Source organism: Rhinoraja longicauda, chromosome 10, assembly GCF_053455715.1.
Source record: "Rhinoraja longicauda isolate Sanriku21f chromosome 10, sRhiLon1.1, whole genome shotgun sequence".
Taxonomy (NCBI): domain Eukaryota; kingdom Metazoa; phylum Chordata; class Chondrichthyes; order Rajiformes; family Arhynchobatidae; genus Rhinoraja; species Rhinoraja longicauda.
In genome coordinates, this window is record NC_135962.1 from 19,956,692 (window position 1) to 19,977,165 (window position 20,474).

The following is a 20,474-nucleotide window of genomic DNA, read 5'->3' on the forward strand; positions in this document are numbered from 1 at the left end:
ATGGCAAAGGTTCAGTAGCATTCTCATCTGATTCCATTAGTTCCTTCTGATATTCAATTAATTTGATGACTTGCTTCCACAACTTGTCTCTCTCCTTCTGGCATCTTTCCAGATAGGCTGCCTCTCCCTTTTCCAAAAGTTTAATATCTCTTTTCTCATATCTTCTTGATTTTTGCTCCATGTCTCCCTCCTATGGCGATTCTTCATACTTACCTGATGGAAGATCCAGGATGAATTGGTGCTTATCGCTATGTTCCTGAAACAACAGAAGAATTCTAAACAGAATGAGTATTTTTTCAAAGCACATCATTAATTCCAAGGCTGAGAGTCTTCGGCCAGTACCTATGGTAAACAATCGCTAGCTGTGCACCTTCTCTTGTAGAAGTTCACAACATTGTTAATTTTCAAGGTCGTGCTCTGTGAGTTTGGTTTTCTTATCTCCTCGTAGCATAAACAAGCTTCTTGTATCAAATAGTACTTCTGCAGAATTTCCTCACAGGCTTTTAAGTTTTTTAAACTTCTTAATTTAAAATTACGACTAAACAGTCGTCTACTCACGGTACCCGGCCAATGAAGTCTTCAATCTTCTAATGATCCAGGTGTAGATCGTGTCAATTTGCCTTCGACCGGCAGATTCTTTGTTCCTTTGATTGCAGCTCTAATCTCTGGCAGAGATTCAGCTTCTTCTTCAATTCCACTGTTGAATCGGATTTTGCTTGTAGAACAAGTCTTTCTTAGATTCTTCTGTCAGAATAGCTTTTTTTAACTCTATCTCCATTCAGAGAAAAGTTTTTTACTCTAATGTAATGGCAGTTTCTATAGTCTTCTCAAAGTCCAACTTCGATAGCCATTACTGCTCGGCGATGGAATGGAGGTATAGCTTACGCACACACCGCACTCTGAGATAACAAAAATGAATCTTCCAAACGCTGTTTCTTGATTAATTGGTCTTTATTAAAGTAGCACAAATCAAAAGAGTAATTCATAACTTTTCATTCTTATCAACTGTTTCTTCTTCAAACAATACAGTAAAAATCGTGTAGTCGTTACCGTGTGGTCCTTGTGAGTGTGGCTGGCGCGGGTGTGGCAGTCGTGAGTGTGGCAGACGTGAGTGTGGTAAAAAACTATTCTCTCCATCCTCCGAGACTAAACTGACCCACAATCTCTGTCACTACGCTAGCCTCCTCCCATGTGGACACTCCCCATTACGTATCAAATCACACCCACCAGCATGCAAAAAAGACAAACTACAAATATTAAACATAGCCATAATACAATGACAGTAACTCAATTAAGCGTAAATGGCTCCTACACAATTATTAAATTATTAGCAGGATAAGGATAAATCCAAGTCAGCATGGATTTATGAAAGGGAAATCATGCTTGACTAATCTTTTGGAATTTTTTGAGGATGTGACAAGTAAAATGGATGAAGGGGAGCCAGTGGATATAGTGTATCAAGACTTTCAGAAAGCCTTTGATAAAGTCCCACACGGGAGATTGGTGAGCAAAATTAGAGCACATGGTATTGGGGGTAGGGTGTTGACATGGATAGAGAATTGTTTGGCAGACAGGAAGCAAAGAGGAGGAGTAAACGAGTCCTTTTCAGAATGGCAGGCAGTGGCGAGTGGAATGCCGCAAGGCTCGATGCTGGGGCCGCAACTGTTTACCATATATGTTAATGATTTGGATGAAGGAATTAGAAGTAACACTAGCAAGTTTGCAGATGACATAAAGCTGGGTGGCAGTGTGAACTGCAAAGAGGATGTTAGGAGGTTGCAGGGTGACTGGACAGGTTGAGTGAGTGGGCAGTATAATGTAGATAAATGTGAGGTTATCCACTTTGGCGGCAGAAACAAGGAGGTAGATTATTATCTCAATTGTGTCAGGTTAGGTAAGGCGGAGGTGCAGCGAGACCTGGGTGTCCTTGTACACCAATCACTGAAAGTTGGCGGGCAGATAGTGAAGAAAGCTAATGGCATGTTGGCCTTCATAATGAGAGGATTTCAGTATAGGAGTAAAGAGGTTCTTCTGCAGTTGTATAGGGCCCTGGTAAGACCACATCTGGAGTATTGTCTACAGTTTTGGTCTCCTAATTTGAGGAAGGACATCCTTGTAATTGAGGCAGTGCAGCGTAGATTCACGAGATTGATCCCTGGGATGGCGGGACTGTCATATGAGGAAAGATTGAAAAGACTAGGCTTGTATTCACTGGAATTTAGAAGGATGAGTGGGGATCTTATAGAGACATATAAAATTATAAAAGGACTGGACAAGCTAGATGCAGCAAAAATGTTCCCATTGTTGGGGGAGTCCAGAACCAGGGGCCACAGTCTTAGAATAATGGGGAGGTCATTTAAAACTGAGGTGAGAAGGAACTTTTTCACCCAGAGAGTTGTGAATTTGTGGAATTTGGATGAAATCTGGATGAATTTAAGATAGAGTTAGATAGAGCTCTGGGGGCTAGTGGAATCAAGGGATATGGGGAGAAGTTGGGTATAGGTTACTGATTGTGGATGATCAGCCATGATCACAATGAATGGCGGTGCTGGCTCGAAGGGCCGCATGGCCTCCTCCTGCACCTATTTTCTATGTTTCTATGTTTCCCATAATGTCCTCCATCTTCTTTGCTTTACTTGCCTGCGTCCCTTTGTTAGACTCTTTGTCGTTTCTTTATACCTTAGTTTCACACCTAAAATTATTACATATGCAGCGTTGGAAACGTTACATTCTGGTTTTTGAACTTGTCTGTGAACTTTCATCAGCAACAGCATTTTGAAGTGGAAAAATCCCCTTCTTTCTTTGTTTTTTAATTTATTTTATTTTATTATTGTCTTGTGTGAAGAGCTTTTCTGTTTCATGTTATCCAGTCAGCAAAAAAGACTATACATGATTACAATCAAGCTGTCCACACTGTCCTTTAACCAAAGCTGTATTATTTTACCCACTATAGCAAGGCCCCTTACTTTACTTAACTATTATTTTTCAATCTTATCAAATGCCTTTTGAAAATCCAGATATTCTACATCCACTGGTTTCCCTTTAAAAAAAAGTCTCATAAAGTTCTGACAGTAAGTGCCTGCATTGCCACACTGATCAGATTGAAGGTGGGGTGGACTAAGCTGCTTCTGAAAGATGCACTCCAAATAGACGGTAGAAATATGGGGAACACAAGAGGTTCCAGGCTAATGTCTTGCATAAAGTGACATTGAAATCACATTGACTATTGCAGGAAATGAAATTGCCCATATCAGTAGCAAGTTCAAATGCAAAAAATGTGGACTATAAATTGAATGACCGCAAATATCATCTCTTGTATTCATTCCAGCCCGTTATCATCTTATTTTAACAAACTGCCATAATTCATTGGAGATGTTCTGAAGCCAATGGACTTGATGTTCAACTGAGGATATTTTGCAAGAAAAACAGATGAGTGAGAAAATTTGGAAGACATCTGTCTAATTATGAAAGCTCGTTTTTTTATGTCCTCATAATTAAACCCATAGTAAGTTTAATTATCTTTTCCTCCTCCACTTCATATGGGCTATCAAAATGATTTGCTTTATCCTCTATGTTAGAAACTATGTGTGAGTCAGCAACCATGCATATAGTAATGTAATTTTCTAAGTTTATAATAAGAACTCCTTGATGTCAACAACAAGGCACAGTTCTGGCTAGCTGAGCATTCAGATACCAGTATAAAGTGAATATTAGGTTGTTTGAGTGCAAATAATGGTCACAACTTTTGAGGTCTTGCTTGAAAAGAAAGGATGTGTTGACTTCATCAATTTACCTGAGTGATAACCATAACTTGGCAACACCATGGGCTCCTTTTGCCTGAAATAGTCACGAATATACTTACGGATTGTAACAATAAAGTTGAGTAAAACACCAAGTGGTGGAGTAACTCAGTGGGTCAGGCAGCATCTGTAGAAGGAATAGATAGGCGACATTTCAGGCCAAGACTCTTCTTCTGACCCAACTTTACCTCTCTTCCACCCTGACCTCAAATTCATTTGGACTGTCTCTCTCCTGTCTCAATCTCACTGTCTCCTTTCACATGGGGCAGACTATCGACTGACATTTGTTTTGACCATGTTCTGATACAACAAACTTGCTGGGTTACCTCTTCAGTTTTTTTCTGTTTTACTGGTGAGCCTCTCATTCAGTGAATCAAATCAAATCCAGTAAATAACTGAGTTCAGCTTATTACATAATCACATTTACAGAAGGCATTAGGTTGATATTTATATGACTTCAGTTGGAAAAAGAGTTTCTTTTTTTATTCATACGTTGTGGGTATCATTGGCAAGGCCAGGAATCATTGCCCCGTGCTAATGAAAGGGAAACTGTCTTCTTCAAGTGCCTTAGCTTGCGAGCTAATGGCGTTTAAAAAAAAAAATCTGCTGAATGGTTTCTGAACCATCTCAGTAGGTAGTCAAGTGTCATTGTTGTACATCCAGGACTACTGCATTTAGACCACATCCGTTCAGGGCAGTAAACTTCCTTAAGCATATAAAGGAATCAGATCAGTTTTTAATTACAATTCAGTAATTTCATTGAATCATAGGTATCACAAAATGCTGGAGTAACTCAGCAGGTCAGGCAGCATCTTGGAGAGAAGGAATGGGTGACGTTTCGGGTCGAGAACCTTCTTCAGACTGATTTCATTGGATCATAGGATCAATGAAACAGAAACCTTTTGGCCCACCTCTTCTATGTTGACTATGATGCACATCTACACTAATTCCATTTGGCGGTATTCGGCCTGTATTTCTCTATGCCTTTCCTAACCAAGTACCTGTCCAAACGCCCTTCAAACATTGTAGTTGTATCTGGCTCTACCACCTCCTGGCAGTTTGTTTCAGATAACCACCACCCTCAGACTGACTATCCCAATTTTAATTTAGTTTAGAGGTACAGTGTGGCAACTGGCCCTTCGGTCCACCGAGTCCGTGCTGACCGCTGATTACCCGCACATCAGCTCCCACGTTATCCCACTTTCGCATTCTACACATAAGGGCAATTTACAGAAGCCAATTAATCTACAAAGCTGCACATATTTGGAATGTGGGAAGAAACTGCGGAGCACCCGGAGAAAACCCACACGGTCACAGGGAGAACGCACAAACTCCGCACAGACGACCCGAGGTCAGGATCGAACCCAGGTTTCTGGCACCCCTTGTGATTTTATAAGCTTATATCAGGTCATCCCTTAACCTCCCATGTTCAATTAAGAATAAATCCAGCCTATCTAATCTCTCCTTACATCTACAGCCTTCCATTCCAGCAACATCCTGCTGAATCTCTTCTGCATTTTGTCTAGTACTATCATACCCCTCTGGTAGTGTGACATCCAGAACTGTGCACAAATCTCTAAGTGTGATCTCATTAATGTTTTGTACAGCTGAATTAGGTACATTTTAATTCCAAGCTGCTCTGACAGGATTTGATTTAACATCTCTGCATTCTTAGTCTACATATTGTGCCGTATACACTGCACAAGATGTGGAAAATTCATGTTTGTGTAACCGCACTGTCGTGTTCATTAAATCTCTCAAAGGTCAGTTTGGAGTATCAGTGTTTTATTAACTTGAAAAGATGCCAAGCTCAAAATAGAAATCTCTCTATATTTCCACAATTTTCTGGAACATGGTCTATTTCAGTCAAATAAAGCTCAGTCATTTTCATGGTGTAATATAAATATGATAGACCTGTGAGAAATGACTCCAATAAGAAGAACCTAATATACACTGGTATCAGAAACTGATCTGTGCTGCTTTATAGATAGTTTAGAGATACAGCATGGAAACAGGCTCTTCGGACCACTGAATCCACACCAACCAACGATCGCCCCTTCACTGGTTCTATCTTACACACGAGGGACAATTTACAGAAGCCGGTTAACCTATAAACCTGCGTGTCTTTGGAATGTGAGAGGAAACTGGAGCAACCGGAGAAAACCCACACGGTCACAGGGAGAACGTACAAACTCCGTACAGACAGCACCCATAGTCAGGATGGAGCCCGGGTCTCTGGCGCTGTAAGGTAGCAACTCTACCGCTGCACCACTGTGTCTCCCCATAGTTTTGTGGAGACAGTGTTAACTTTCTTTCCGTCGCTGGCAACATAATGCTCTTTATAGCTGTATAATTAGCGTGCTTCTGATGGCAAATTTAAGTGGATGATCCCTTATCAATGGAACTCTACCAGGTCCAGTGTGTTTCCTGTTCTATTTCTCAAAGGTTTTATTGACTTTCATGTTAGCCCCCTCCGCTGAAGCAATAATGGAATTTCAAGCACCGGTTAGTGACTTTAGTTTCCCTTTTTTAGCATTTTAATCCCCTAAGCTTTCTATCGATTTAAAGTGCTGAATATAACCTCCACCTGAACATGTAACATGCAGTGTGATCAGCGAACTGGAAACTATATTATTCCTCCTTAACTCTGCTCCTTTTCTTTTCAATTCAATCCAAAATGTTGTTTGTCTTTCTATGTGATGTTCACAACTTCCATTTGCTCTTTTAGGGAGCTATACATTTGAATTTATTTGTCATGTTTTTCCTTTATCTTTTACAATGTCTCTGTAAAATTCAATCTCCCAGCTTCTTACTCTGCTCTCCCTTAATATGTTACCCCCATACAGAGGACACATCCTCAGAATAAAAGGACGTACCTTTAGAATGGAGATGAGGAGGAATTCCTCTAGCCAGAAGGTGGTGAATCTGTGGAATTCATTGGCACAGGCAGCTGTGGAGACCAATTCATTGGGATTTTTAAAGCAGAGATTTGTAGGTTCTTGAATAGTAAGGGTATCAAGGGTTATGGGAAGTAGGCAGGAGAATGGGGTTGAGAAGGCAAAAATGATCAACCATAATCAAATGGCAGAGCAGACTGGATGGGTTGAATGGCCTAATTCTGCTCTAATGTCTTATGGTCTACTTACCAGGAACTGGAAAGTTAGAATTAGCTCTGATTGCCTTTTTGTTCAGCCAACATGAACATTATGAACAGGATAAGCTAAATTTCTGACATGTTAAAGAGAAACCAATTCATACTGGTGTGTTATTCTGCTGTCTGATACCTCAGGCCATACAGTTATCACCATCCACCTATTCCTCCCACCCAAGTCATTTTTTATGTGTCAACCAATTCATTAGGGAATGAATACTCTTTGATTTGACCTGCTGGATTTGGCACGACTTCCTTCTGCAACTTACATTCAAGCAGGTCACTTGAGCTACAGGAGTTTTCAACAGGTCAGTCCCAGTGTGTTTACAGACCATGGTTGAGTGTTATCCTGCCTGCTCTACAGAACAATTTCCAGCAATAATCACTAACAAATTAGTCCCTGATGGCAAGACCAGTTGCCACATTTTTAGTGCAATCTCATCTGACGCAGCTTAACTAATTTAAAGCGTGGAATTAATTTGGAACCGTCCAGCCTGATTGGGTCTTTCCCATTGATGGTGTTTGTTTTCTTTGTTTTATAGATGGCATGGGTCGAGTTCTAGCACAGGATGTATTTGCAAAAGACAACCTGCCGCCATTTCCAGCGTCAGTGAAGGATGGCTATGCTGTAAGAGGTGAAGAGAATTTATTGGTCACAGTGACATGTTGAAGTCGCATATTATACCTGAACAGCTTTAAATGGATGCATTATGTATTACAGCTGCTGATGGCCCCGGTGATAGATTCATTATGGGTGAATCGCAGGCAGGTGACCAGGTGAGTTTTCAGGTTTATATTACATAAAATTGAATCTAAGCATTTAGGATAAGGAATCAAAAACTTTCCTGTAAACGACTGGTAAATTTATTGTAGAAACAAGGAACTGCAGATGCTGGTTTAGAAAAAAAGACCAAAAGTGCTACAGTAACTCGGCAGATCACACAGCCCCGCTATGATAGGCAACATTTCATGTCGGGTCCCTTCTTCAGACTGATTGTTGGGAGGTGGGGAACAAAGCTGGAAGTGAGGAGGATTAGACATGAAATGCTGGAGTAACTCAGCGGGTCAAGCAGCATCTCTGGAGAAAAGGAATAGGAGGCATTTCAGATCAGAGCCCTTCTTCAGACAGGAAGAGAAATGGAGCAGGCCAAAGCCTGCCACTTAATAGGATGATACAGGTGAGGAAGGTTTTTTTGATGGGTAGATGATTGGACAAAGGCTAGAGATAAAAAGACAGAAGGTATGAGACAAAAGTATTGAAGAGTTGCAAACTGTGAAGCTAGAGGAAGGACTTCACAGGGGAAGGGAAGAAATAGGTGTGAGTGCAGGTAGGGCATAAGGGAAGGTGGAGGGGCAAGAAAGGGGGTATATGGTGGGAGAGGAGGAGGGTTATGTAGTTAACTAAAATCGGAGAATCCAATGTTTATACCTTGCACCAGTTTCCACCCCACCCCTTTCACCAAAGGTCCTTTCACCAAAGGGCGTGCAGCGTAGGTTCACGAGGTTGATTCCCGGAATGGCGGGACTGTCGTATGTTGAAAGGCTGGAGCAATTAGGCTTGTATACACTGGAATTTAGAAGGATGAGGGGGGATCTTATTGAAACATATAAGATAATTAGGGGATTGGACACATTAGAGGCAGGAAACATGTTCCCAATGTTGGGGGAGTCTAGAACAAGGGGCCACAGTTTAAGAATAAGGGGTAGGCCATTTAGAACGGAGATGAGGAAGAACTTTTTCAGTCAGAGAGTGGTAAAGGTGTGGAATTCTCTGCCTCAGAAGGCAGTGGAGGCCAGTTCGTTGGATGCTTTCAAGAGAGAGCTGGATAGAGCTCTTAAGGATAGCGGAGTGAGGGGGTATGGGGAGAAGGCAGGAACAGGGTACTGATTGAGAGTGATCAGCCATGATCGCATTGAATGGCGGTGCTGGCTCGTAGGGCTGAATGGCCTACTCCTGCACCTATTGTCTATTGTCTATTGTCTTTCACTAGCCTCACAGTTTGCAACTATGTATTTCTTTTGGGCTCACGTCTGCTTCTTTCTCCAGCCTTAGTCCAACAATCTGCCCATCAAGGAGTCCCCTCGCCTGAGATAATCTGTTGCAAGCCACAATTTGTCCGGCCCACTCTTCTCTCCTCCATTTTTTTTCCAGCTCCCTGCAATCAGTCCCACCGGAAACATCATCCATAAATGTGTTCCAGAGATGTAGTCTGACCCACTGAGTTACTCCAACATTTCATGTCTAACTTTAATGCTTATACCATTCGTTGTAAGCTCCCCAGGCAGAATACAAATTGTTCCTCCAGTTTGTATATGGCCTCACTCTTACTATGGAGGAGGCCCAAGACAGAAAGGTCAGTGTGGGAATGGGAAGAGGAGTTAAAATGGTTAACAACCAGGAGATCCAGAAACCTTGGTGGACCGAGTGTATGTGTTCGACGAAATGGTCATGTACGGGAGGCCTCTTCGGGAACACCGGAGACAGTAGATGAGATTAAACGAGGTGCATGTGAATCTCAGTCTCACCTGAAAAAACTGCTTGGGTCTCTGGATTAGGGGTGCCAACTATCTCATTCCCAAATAAGGGACAAGGTGATGTCACCTTAGTTTAGTTTATTGTCACGTGTACCAAGGTACATTGAAATGCTTTTTTGCTGTGCTCTATCCAGTTAACGGAAAGGCTATCCATGATTACAATCAAGCCGTCCACAGTGTACACATACATGATAAAGGGAATAACATTTCAGTGCAAGATAAAGTACAGTAAAGTCTGGTTAAAGATAATCTAAGTGTCTTCCAAAGAGGTAGATGATAGGCCAGGACTGCTCAGGTTGCGCATTATTCTAATGGGCACTGAGTTTTCTTCTTCTTCATTGAATGCACATCATTGAAATTGGGACTGAAGGCTGATAAATCCCCAGGGCCTGATGGTCTGCATCCCAGGGTACTCAAGGAGGTGGCTCTAGAAATCGTGGACGCATTGGTGATCATTTTCCAATGTTCAATAGATTCAGGATCACTTCCTGTGGATTGGAGGGTAGCTAATGTTATCCCACTTTTCAAGAAAGGAGCGAGAGAAAAAACGGGGAATAGATCAGTTAGCCTGACATCGGTGGCGGGGAAGATGCCGGAGTCAATTATTAAAGAGGTAATAACGGTGCATTTGGATAGCAGTAAAAGGATAGGTCCAAGTCAGCATGGATTTATGAAAGGGAAATCATGCTTGACTAACCTTCTGGAATTTTTTGAGGATGTGACAAGTAAAATGGAAGAAGGGGAGCATGTGCATGTAGTGTATCTAGACTTTCAGAAAGCCTTTGATAAGGTCCCACATGGGAGGTTGGTGAGCAAAATTAGAGCACGTGGTATTGGGGGTAGGGTATTGACATGGATAGAGAATTGGTTGGCAGACAGGAAGCAAAGAGTAGGAATAAACGCATCCTTTTCAGAATGGCAGGCAGTGGTGAGTGGAATGCCGCAAGGCTCGATGCTGGGGCTGCAACTATTTACAATATATATTAATGATTTGGATGATGGAATTAGAAGTAACGCTAACAGGGGTGCAGATGACACAAAGCTGGGTGGCAGTGTGAACTGCGAAGAGGATGTTAGGAGGTTGCAGGGTGACTTGGACAGGTTGAGTGAGTGGGATGCATGGCAGATGCAATATAATGTAGATAAATGTGAGGTTATCCACTTTGGCGGCAAAAACAAAGAGGCAGTTTATTATCTCAATGGTGCCATATTAGGTAAAGGGGAAGTGCAATAAGACCTTGGTGGCCTTGTACACCAGTCACTGAAAGTAAGCTTGCAGGTACAGCAGGCAGTGAAGAAAGCTAATGGCATGTTGGCCTTCATAACGAGAGGATTTGTGTATAGGAGCAAAAAAGCCCTTCTGCAGTTGTATAGGGCCCTGGTAAGACCACATCTGGAGTATTGTGTGCAGTTTTGGTCTCCTAATTTGAGGAAGGATGTCCTTGCTATTGAGGCAGTGCAGCGTAGGTTCACGAAGTTAATCCCTGGGATGGAGGGACTGTCATATGAGGAAAGATTGGAAAGACTGAGCTATTCACTGGAGTTTAGAAGGATGAGAGGGGATCTTTTAGAGACCTATAAAATTATAAAAGGACTGGACAAGCTAGATGCAGGAACAGGGGCCACAGCCTAAGAATAAAGGGGATGCCATTTAAAACTGAGGTGAGAAGAAACCTTTTCATCCAGAGTTGTGAATTTGTGGAATTCTCTGCCACAGAAGGCAGTGGAGCACAATTCACTAGATGAATTTAAAATAGTGTTAGATAGAGTTCTAGGGGCTAGTGAAATCGAGGGATACGGGGAGAAGGCAGGCACAGATTACTGATTGTGGATGATCAGCCATGATCACAATGAATGGCGGTGCTAGCTCAAAGGGCCAAATAGCCTCCTCCTGCACCTATTTTCTATATTTCTAAATGTGGCAAAATGAGAGAAGTGGAGGAACAGTGGATAATGACTGAGGATATTTGGGTTGAACATTTATACGGGTTAAACTTGTAGTGCTCGTCTTGTACTGTAGTGGTGCTGGTCAGTTGAGGAAACTGGGTTTCACCAATAAGAGGTGCAGATATTTGGAAAAAACGGGGATGTATAAATTACCCCAAATTTCTATTCCCAATTATATGGTGGAGTAGCAAGAAAAGGGAAAAAATATCTGTTCTTTGTCAGTTTTAAATGATTCCCCAAGAAAATGGGGTATCTTGTTTAGATTTATGTTGATCTGTGTAACATATTAATGTTTCAAAGTTTGTCTAATAATCTCAAAGACGACTTTTGTTTATTTCTACATGGTTTTGCAGCCCACTCAGACAGTGATGCCTGGACAGGTCATGCGTGTAACAACAGGGGCTCCAATACCCTGTGGAGCAGATGCAGTTGTACAGGTTGAAGACACCGAGCTCATCAGGGAATCAGATGATGTAAGTAAAATATGTTTGACTGGTGGAAAAACAATTGAATTATTCAAAGATTCCTTTATGTATGAGCTTTTTAGTTGAGGACTTGGATAGATGCTAAGTGTTTCCATGTTCATTTCATATTGGTATTCTTTACGTATGCAGCATGACGTACTTCTAATCATGGTAAGTTAATAGATAGTTATTAAGCTTTTTTGAGCACCATAATTGGTGTTTCCATTTTAGCAGCTAGTCAAGCTTATGTTTTTATTTCCTCTTCTCTAACTTGTGACCCATGCAATGGAATCTTCATGGCCACAAATTGTTTTTGTTTTTTTTCTAAATATTGAAGGTTGTTTCATTTAATGAGTTTCATAAAGTATTTGTTTCAAATTCTTTTGCACCTATTCATTTTATTTTTAAGTAATAGCTAATTTCTGGGTTTTATTGTATTATTTCACAATTATTCCTGAACTTTGCTGCCAATTTTTTAAAAGCAACAAATCTAATAATTTATTAAGAGAAGTTAAAACTCATAATAAGTGGCTGCGGATTCTTGTTCAAAATGAGCTTCACTTGCTGCATTCCAGATTGTCTTTGAGTGTTCGTCAATAATGCCTTTAGAATAATAATTGTGGCTTCACTAGCCAAGTTTCTTATGTTTCTTCTTAGCTTTGGTTGTAATTTAATGTTACAGGGCACAGAAGAGCTAGAAGTGCGAATTCTAACGCAGGCTCGTCCAGGTCAGGACATCAGGTCAGTATCTATATACCCTGCATGGGACAGCAGTATTCTACATTTGCATGATCTTGTCAACTTTTTAAAACATTAACCTCCATTCCACCTAATATATTGTGGTCTCAAATCAGCTCAACCAACCCTGCATCCTTCCCCTTTTATGGAACCCAATTTAGTTTAGTTTAGAGTTTAGAGATACAGTGCAGAAACAGGTCCTTCGGCCCACCGAGTCAAAAAGTCATAAGGAATAGGAGTAAAATTAGGCCATTCTGACTATCAAGTCTACTCCGCCATTCAATCATGGAAGAATGGAAGATCTATCTCTCCCTGCTAACCCCATACCCCTGCCTTCTTCCCAGAACCTCTGACACCTGTACTAATCAAGAATCTATCCATCTCTGCCTTAAAAATATCCACTGACTTGGCCGCCACAGTCTTCTGTGGCAAAGAATTCCACAGATTCACCACCCTCGGACCTAATAAATTTATCCTCATCTCCTTCCTAAAAGAAGGTCCTTTAATTCTGAGGCTATGACCTCTAGTCTTAGACTCTCCCACGCGTGGAAACATCCTCTCCACCAGGGCCGGATTAACATAGTAGCAAAAGTAGCATTTGCTACGGGCCCCGCACTTTCGGGGGCTCCGCGCTGTGTTGAGCGCGCTGCTACCCTCCGCCGCAGTTAGAATGTGTTGGCGGCGGGGCTGCGCGGACCAATGGCCAGCTGGCGCGTCACCGCCCAACCGCCAACCCCGAGACACAGACCCTCACCCCCCACCAGGGGTGCAGTGCTGCCGGATCGAGACCTTTGAAGAAAGGTCTCCCCACTTCACGTCTCTGTGGTGTCGACCCGGGCCCCAGCCGCGGGCTCCGTCAGCTGCTTCACCCGACCCGGGTTTCTACCCACGAGGCCCCGGCCAGGCCCCGACCCGGGTTTCTACATGGCGATCTGGAAGGCATCGAGATGGCGGCGTCGCAATAAAGGCCTCCGGCCGCGTTCCCTGTCCACAGCCACGGCCTGTCAGGATGCGTCAGAAGAAGCTGCAGATGCTGATTTACACTGAAGATAGACACAGAATGCTGAAGAAACTCAGCGGGATCTCTGGAGCAAAGGAATGGGTGATGTTTCAGATCGAGTCCTTTGAAGAAAGCTCCAGAGATCCCGCTAAGTTTCTCCAGCATTCTGTATCTTAACTTCCCGAAGGGTCATGGCTGTGGACTGGGAACGTGCCCCAGAGGCCTTTGTTGCGACGCCTCGGTCTCGATGCCTCCCAGATCGCCGCTTATAAGCCCGGGTCGGGGCCTCGCAGGTAGAAGCCTTGGTCAGACGAAGCCTGGAGCCCGCAGCTGGGGTCCGGGTCGACACCACAGAGGCGTAATCTTGGGCATCGACAGCGGCGAGGCCTCTCGACGATGGGCCTCGGCGGCGGTGAAGCCTCGCGATGATGGGGCCACAGTGGCGGCAATGCCTTGCGGGTTGACTCACGGTCAACAGTCAATGAGAGCGTGGAGGACCGCCGTGAGGGGAGGGAGGGTAAGAACAATGGAGGACCCGGTGTGGGGGGATCGCTGTGGGTGGGGAGACAAAAGGTGGAGCCGCCGTGCTTTGTAACTCATTTTTTCAAAATTGCTTCAAATTTGAGATTGAAATGCATTAAAAGCTAAGATGCTTAAAATATGAAATAAAAATGTAAAAAATCCTGGAAACACCCAACTGGACAGACAATATTATAATGAGAAACGTTTAGCCACTGTACGCCCCTGACACTGTAGGCCCAGACAGTGTAGGCTAACTAGTTGCCAACTGTCCCGTATTAGCCAGGACATCCCGTATTTTGGGCTAAATTGGCTTGTCCCGTACGGGACCGCCCATGTCCCGTATGGGCCCGGGGGGGGGCTGTAAGACCGGACACCGCCTAACGGAGGTTGCGTTGCAACCCGCCTTATGGCCCGGGTGGCCACCATTGGTGGAGCGGGGGTGGGGGGTCGGGGGGGAGCGCGGAAGGAAGAGTCCTGTCCCGTCCCTGTGCGGGGATGTTCAGTGCAGTGGGTAGACGGCGGCGGCTCTCCCACTGATGGCCCTTAGGGGGGCCAGAGCATGTTGCTGTGCCCATGCCGCTAGACTCTGGGCGGTGTGGGGAAGGCGTTGAGCCGGCCAGGGAGTGGAGGGTGGAGGTGGGAGCCAAGGGCAGTCTCAGCGCCAGGCCTAGGCCTCGGCCTCTACCTCCACCAGCGCCAGGCCTCACCATCGCTGCTGCTGCTGCCGCCTTTCCCCCTGGCCCACCTCAGGCTCACAGCTAGCCAGTCACGTCCAGGCCCTGCTTTAACCGGCACCAGGCCTGGCTCTCCCGCCGCTATGGAGCCGGCATACCCGCCCCCAAGAGACAAGCGCCTCATGGAGGTCCAGCCAGAATAAGGGTGATGTTTCGGGTCGGGACACTTCGGAAGGGTAGGTAAAAAAAATCTGCAGATGCTGGTTTAAATCAAAGGAAGACACAAAATGCTGAAGTAACTCAGCGGGTCAGGCAGCATCTCTGGAGAGAAGGAAGGGGTGACGTTTTGGCTCGAGACCTTCTCCTCTTTCGGAAGGGTCTCGACCCAAAACATCACCCATTCCATCTTTCCTGAGATGCTGCCTGACCCGCTGAGTTACTCCAGCATTTTGTGTCTACCTCCAGACACTTTAGGTCCGGGCGCTGCCTAACGGATGTTGTGCAGCAACTCGCCTCCCGGCCTGGGAGGCCACCATTGGTGGAGTGGGAGCACGTGGCTGCTGGCTGGGTGAGGTGACATGGGGCACGGGTGGTGAGGTCACCTTGTCCCATATTTAGGGCCCCTTTATAACATAGGCTAAGGGGCCCTGCACTAGCTTAATCCGGCTCTGCTCTCCACATCCACTATATCCAAGCTTTTCACTATTCTGTATGTTTCAATGAGGTTCCCCCTCATTCTTCTAAACTCCAGTGAATACAGGACCAGTGCTGACAAACGCTCATCATAGGTTAACTTACTCATTCCTGGGATCATTGTTGTTAACCTCCTCTGGACCCTCTCCAGAGCCAGTACATCCTTCCTCAGATATGGTGCCCAAAATTGATCACAATATTCCAAATGCGGACTTACCAACGCCTTATAGAACCTCAACATTATATCCCTGTTTTTGTATACAAGCCCTCTTGAAATAAATGCTAGCATCGCATTTGTTTTTGAGCCCGCGCCGACCAACGATCCCCGTACACTAATACTATCCCACACACACTGCGGACAATTTACTATTACACCAAGCCTACAAACCTGTACGTCCTTGGAGTGTGCGAGGAAACCAGGGTTCCCGAAAAAAAACCCACACAGGTCACAGGGATAATGTACAAACTCCATACAGACAGCACCTGTAGTAGTCAAGATTGAATCCGGGTCTCTAGCACTGTAAGATAGCAACGCTACCGCTGCGCCACTGTGCCGCCCATGTCAGTTACTGACTTGAAAATATTGGTCAATATTTGGTGACACAAGGAACTGCAGATGCTGGTTTACAAAAGAAAACACAAAGTGCTGTAGTAACCATGGGACCAGGCAGCATCTCTGGAGGACATGTAGTTGAAAGAAGAGTCTCAACCAAGACATCACCGACCCATATCCTCCAAAGATGGTGTCTGACCCGTTAAGTTACTCCAGCACTTCAAGTTGTTTTTTTTGGTCAACATTAGTGCAGTTTAAGAACAACATTTCACCTGCAACTGCAGATCCACCGGTGGGGTGGGGGGAGGGAGGGGGGCTGGGTGGGTGGGTGGCACAATGACACAGTGGTATAGTTGCTGCCGGGTTCGATCCTGACAACGGATGCTTTCTGTGTGAAGCGTGTATGTTCTCCCCGTGATCGCATGGGTTTTATCCGGGTACTCCAGTTTCCTTCCACAGTCCAAAGACAGACAGGTTTGTAGGGTGATTGGCTTTGGTTTGTCGCTTACATTAAATTGTAAATTATCCTTAGTGAGTAGGATAATGTTAGTGTACGCTGATCGCTGGTCGGCGGGGACTTGGTGGGCCGAAGGACCTGTTCCAAGCTGTATCTCTAAACTAAACTAAAATACAGAATTTGAAGTCATGTGGCACGTGACTTATTATCCTCATAAATTATTTGGGAATGCAGCAGTTTTTTGTGGTAAAATGTCTGCAAATGAAAAAAGGAGTTCCTACGCAACCAGCCATTATGTAGCCTTGTAAAAAAAAGGGATTCAGATGAATCTTGAACCAAAATGACTTGGGCTCTCAGTGGCAGTGGATGGATTTGAGAAAATTCTACTTTTATCACACACAAACCATAGAGGCATAGGGCTACATAGCATGGAAACGAACCCTTTAGCCCAACACATCCTTGCCAACCAAGTTGCCTAACCGACCTAGACCCACTTGCCTGTGCCTGGTCCATATCTATCCAAACCCTTCCAATCCATGTCACAGTGCCTTTTAAATATTACTAGACCAAGTGGACCCATTGGGCCCATTCCTCGTAGAGGGGGAACAGGGAAGGGGAGAGGGTGTCGTCACTGAATGAGCCCTGGACTCAAAAAGCCTCTCCTGTATTGGTGTAGCACCCTCAACCCCCCCCCCCCACTCAATCCCCCTTATTCCCCCCACTGACCCACTCCATCCCCCCTACCCCACCCCCACTTGTCCCTCTCCTGCCCCCACCACCACTCCCCAGCCCTGCCTCCACCTATATTCCCCCTCTCCTGACCCCACCTCCTTCCCCTCCCCCCACCCCCTTCCCCACCCCCACTCTCCCCTCACCCCCACTCTCCCCACCCCCACCCCCACTTTCCCCTCCCCCACCCTCCCCTCCTCCCCACCCCTACTCTCTCCTGCCCCCCACTACCCCCCTTCCCCCCCACCCTCCCCGACCCCCTACTCTCCCCCACCCCCACTCTCCCCATCCTCACCCCACCCCCACTCTCTCTCTCCGACCCCCACCCCCACTCCCCCCCTACCCCCACCCACCCCTACACCCACTCGGCCGCCACTCCCACTCTCCTCCGTGGAGCCGTTGGCTGCGAAAGGCACTTACCAGTGCCCGTGCGTTCAATGCTGACTGCCGACATGCGAGTCTCCGCCGGGGCAGGGCAGGGCCGGGCGAGGGGAGAGGGGCGAGGGAACGACTGAGCGCGGGTGGGCGGCGGCGCTGCCGGCGGCCAACTTGTTTTGGCGAGTGAGGAGCAAATGAAGTCATTGTGACATCATATGCTGAGGAGTTTCAGGAAATGGGTTAGAAAGTGATTTTTTAAACTTTAAAAATGTAGCTTGAATTTGAATGAGAGTTGTTAGATATTATGCCCGGGATAATGGTGAGTAACGTGGTGCAAAAATTGTGGTGCGATGGTGTACCGTTTTGGCTGTGCGAAGCAGCAAAGTTATGGTGTGCACACGGACAAGAAGTCTCCATTACCATTAAATATTACTAAAACTTCTTGTCCGTGTGCACACCATAACTTTGCTGCTTCGCACAGCCAAAACGGTACACCATCGCACCACAATTTTTGCGCCATATATAGATATATATAGATATATATATATATCTATATATATATATATAGATAGATAATTGTACCTGCCTCTACTGTTTCCTGTGACAGCTTGTTCCATATATTTATCAATCCCTGAATGAAAAAAGGTTTCGCTGAGGTCCTTTAAAATCCCACCTCCCTCACCTTAAGATACTTGAATGCTGGAACAAATGACAAAAAATACTTTTATCATAATTCTTAAGTCATGGCAATTAAGAAGACTGTAAAAATATGTTACATTATTAATGGAGACAAACAGATTTTTTTTGTAGACACTTAGGAAACAGGCAAATAAGTCCAAAGATATGACAAAATTGCTAATCAAAGTTGGGCATTACGGAGGTTTTTAAATTAATTGATTCTTGGCTATGCAGGAACCAACCGAGGATTTCCATTCCAGTGGGTGAGACATTAGGTTACAGGGTGGTGACAAGATCAACACGTTAGTAAGGACATGACCAAGAGACACTGCTGAATTAAAAGTCCGAAATGTTCGTCTGTAAATTCTATCGGTGGAGCGCGATATCAACGGCCTGCTAATGCAAAGCAGATCAGGCCTTGTACAAGTAACATGCACAAAGAAGTATCTAGCTCTCAGTGCACAATCATGGAGTCACAAAGAATGGCAAGTAGATCATGAGGAGGATACATATTAATGCCCAGGGGTGGGGTAAGATTGGGTTGGGGAAGGGAAAATCACTTTTGGAATATAATGATATTTTTTTCTCTTTTTCATTAGACCAATAGGCCATGACATCAAGAGAGGAGAATGTGTTCTGGCAAAAGGTACTCACATGGGGCCTTCTGAAATTGGCCTTCTAGCAACCGTCGGGGTTACTGAAGTTGAAGTACACAAGTTTCCTGTGGTTGCAGTGATGTCCACAGGAAATGAGGTATGTTTTATTGCCTTTGAGTATGAAGAAATTGAGTTTGAATCATGATCAGGAATATGTGTTGAAACAATAAAGAAGAATTATTTGCATTTTAACCAAAATAATCAAGTAAAATTGGACTGATCAGTTTATTGATCCAGATGCTACGATTTCGGCTAACGCTGCAATTTACCCAGTTTATTATAGTGGGTGAAATTATCGCAGCCATTTTCAGCATGACTGTGTCAAATTTATGATAGCAGTGTGATTTTTTTCTCATCTGTGTTCTCTTTACAAACATCTGCATCTGCTGCAGCAGTATTTAACATTTTCTCATGATCAGTGTTTCAGGATGAAGCATTGTAAAACTGCTGAGAGATTGTACTTAACTACTACTAAATGCTCTGACACTGTCTTTATTTCAAACAAAACAGGATAATGGGTCTAAATGTTTTCATTGCTATGTTTCCAATTAAACATGCAGGAAATTGTGGATAGTGGTAAAACCAGACATTCATCAAATAAAAGTGATAATAAAACAGTCACAAGAATAGAAGATGAAAAAAAGATGAGAAAACACATCTTTTATGTGTTGAAACCCAATTAGTTAGTATTTTTCTAACTTTTGTGAGGTACACAGATTTTAAACAAAATCAGAATTCAATTCACAAATGGCAAGTATTCCACTGCACTTCACATTCAGTGGAATGAGAAAAATACAGAATACCAATCTCTGATCTGCCATGGTAGTTGCAGTATTCAATGCTTGATCCAATTCATTTCTGGTCAGTGGTACATCCTGGGATTTTGATGCTGGAGGAGTTGATGATAAACAGTCATTGAATGTTAAGAGGAGATGATAAGAGTCCATTTTGTTAGAAATTCTCATTGTTTGCTATTTGTGTGGCAGAATACTACTTACCACGAATCACCCCAAGATCAAATATTGTATACTTCTCTCTGTACGCATAGATAAATTGCTCATTAATGGAAGAATTGTGAATGGAGATTAACTCTCTAAAATTATCTGCAAACATTTCCACTTCTGACTTCGTAATGGGTGGAAAGTCATTAATGAAAGCAGCTGATAAAGCCATTGCATCACGTATGACTTCAGCCACTGAGCTTATTTTCCCAGAACCCCTCTGAGCAGGGCATCTTGGTGTTGAATTTCGCCTTGATTTCAAAGACTGTCACTTTGATCTCACTTCTGGAATTTAGATCAAAATTGGTTATGTAGTTGGTGTCTTGAAAGAACTAAACAAGAGTGTTGTTGAGCAGGGTACGAGCAGTTACAATGTGGCACCGCTGGATAATTCCTTTCAAAATCTCTCTGTTGGTTGGTAGCCAGCTGATAGAATCACAAGGTTTGTCTGGCTTTTGCTTGCCATAGACAATAGGTGCAGGAGTAGGCCATTCGGCC

General features: G+C 44.2%; 1 protein-coding gene across 20 annotated transcripts in view; it reads left to right on the top strand.

Annotated features, from left to right (window-relative positions):
• LOC144597249 (gephyrin) overlaps positions 1-20,474 on the top strand; it is a 414,464-nt gene that overhangs the window by 342,157 nt on the left and 51,833 nt on the right. For 9 of the 20 annotated variants that reach the window (XM_078406319.1, XM_078406323.1, XM_078406324.1 and 6 more), the window contains 6 exons: positions 7,494-7,586; positions 7,673-7,728; positions 11,754-11,906; positions 12,048-12,068; positions 12,580-12,638; positions 18,919-19,072. In XM_078406319.1, coding sequence (XP_078262445.1) covers positions 7,494-7,586; positions 7,673-7,728; positions 11,754-11,906; positions 12,048-12,068; positions 12,580-12,638; positions 18,919-19,072 — 536 coding nt within the window. The remainder of the gene's footprint in view (positions 1-7,493; positions 7,587-7,672; positions 7,729-11,753; positions 11,907-12,047; positions 12,069-12,579; positions 12,639-18,918; positions 19,073-20,474) is intronic. The other 11 variants (XM_078406325.1, XM_078406331.1, XM_078406334.1 and 8 more) reach the window with 3 other exon arrangements.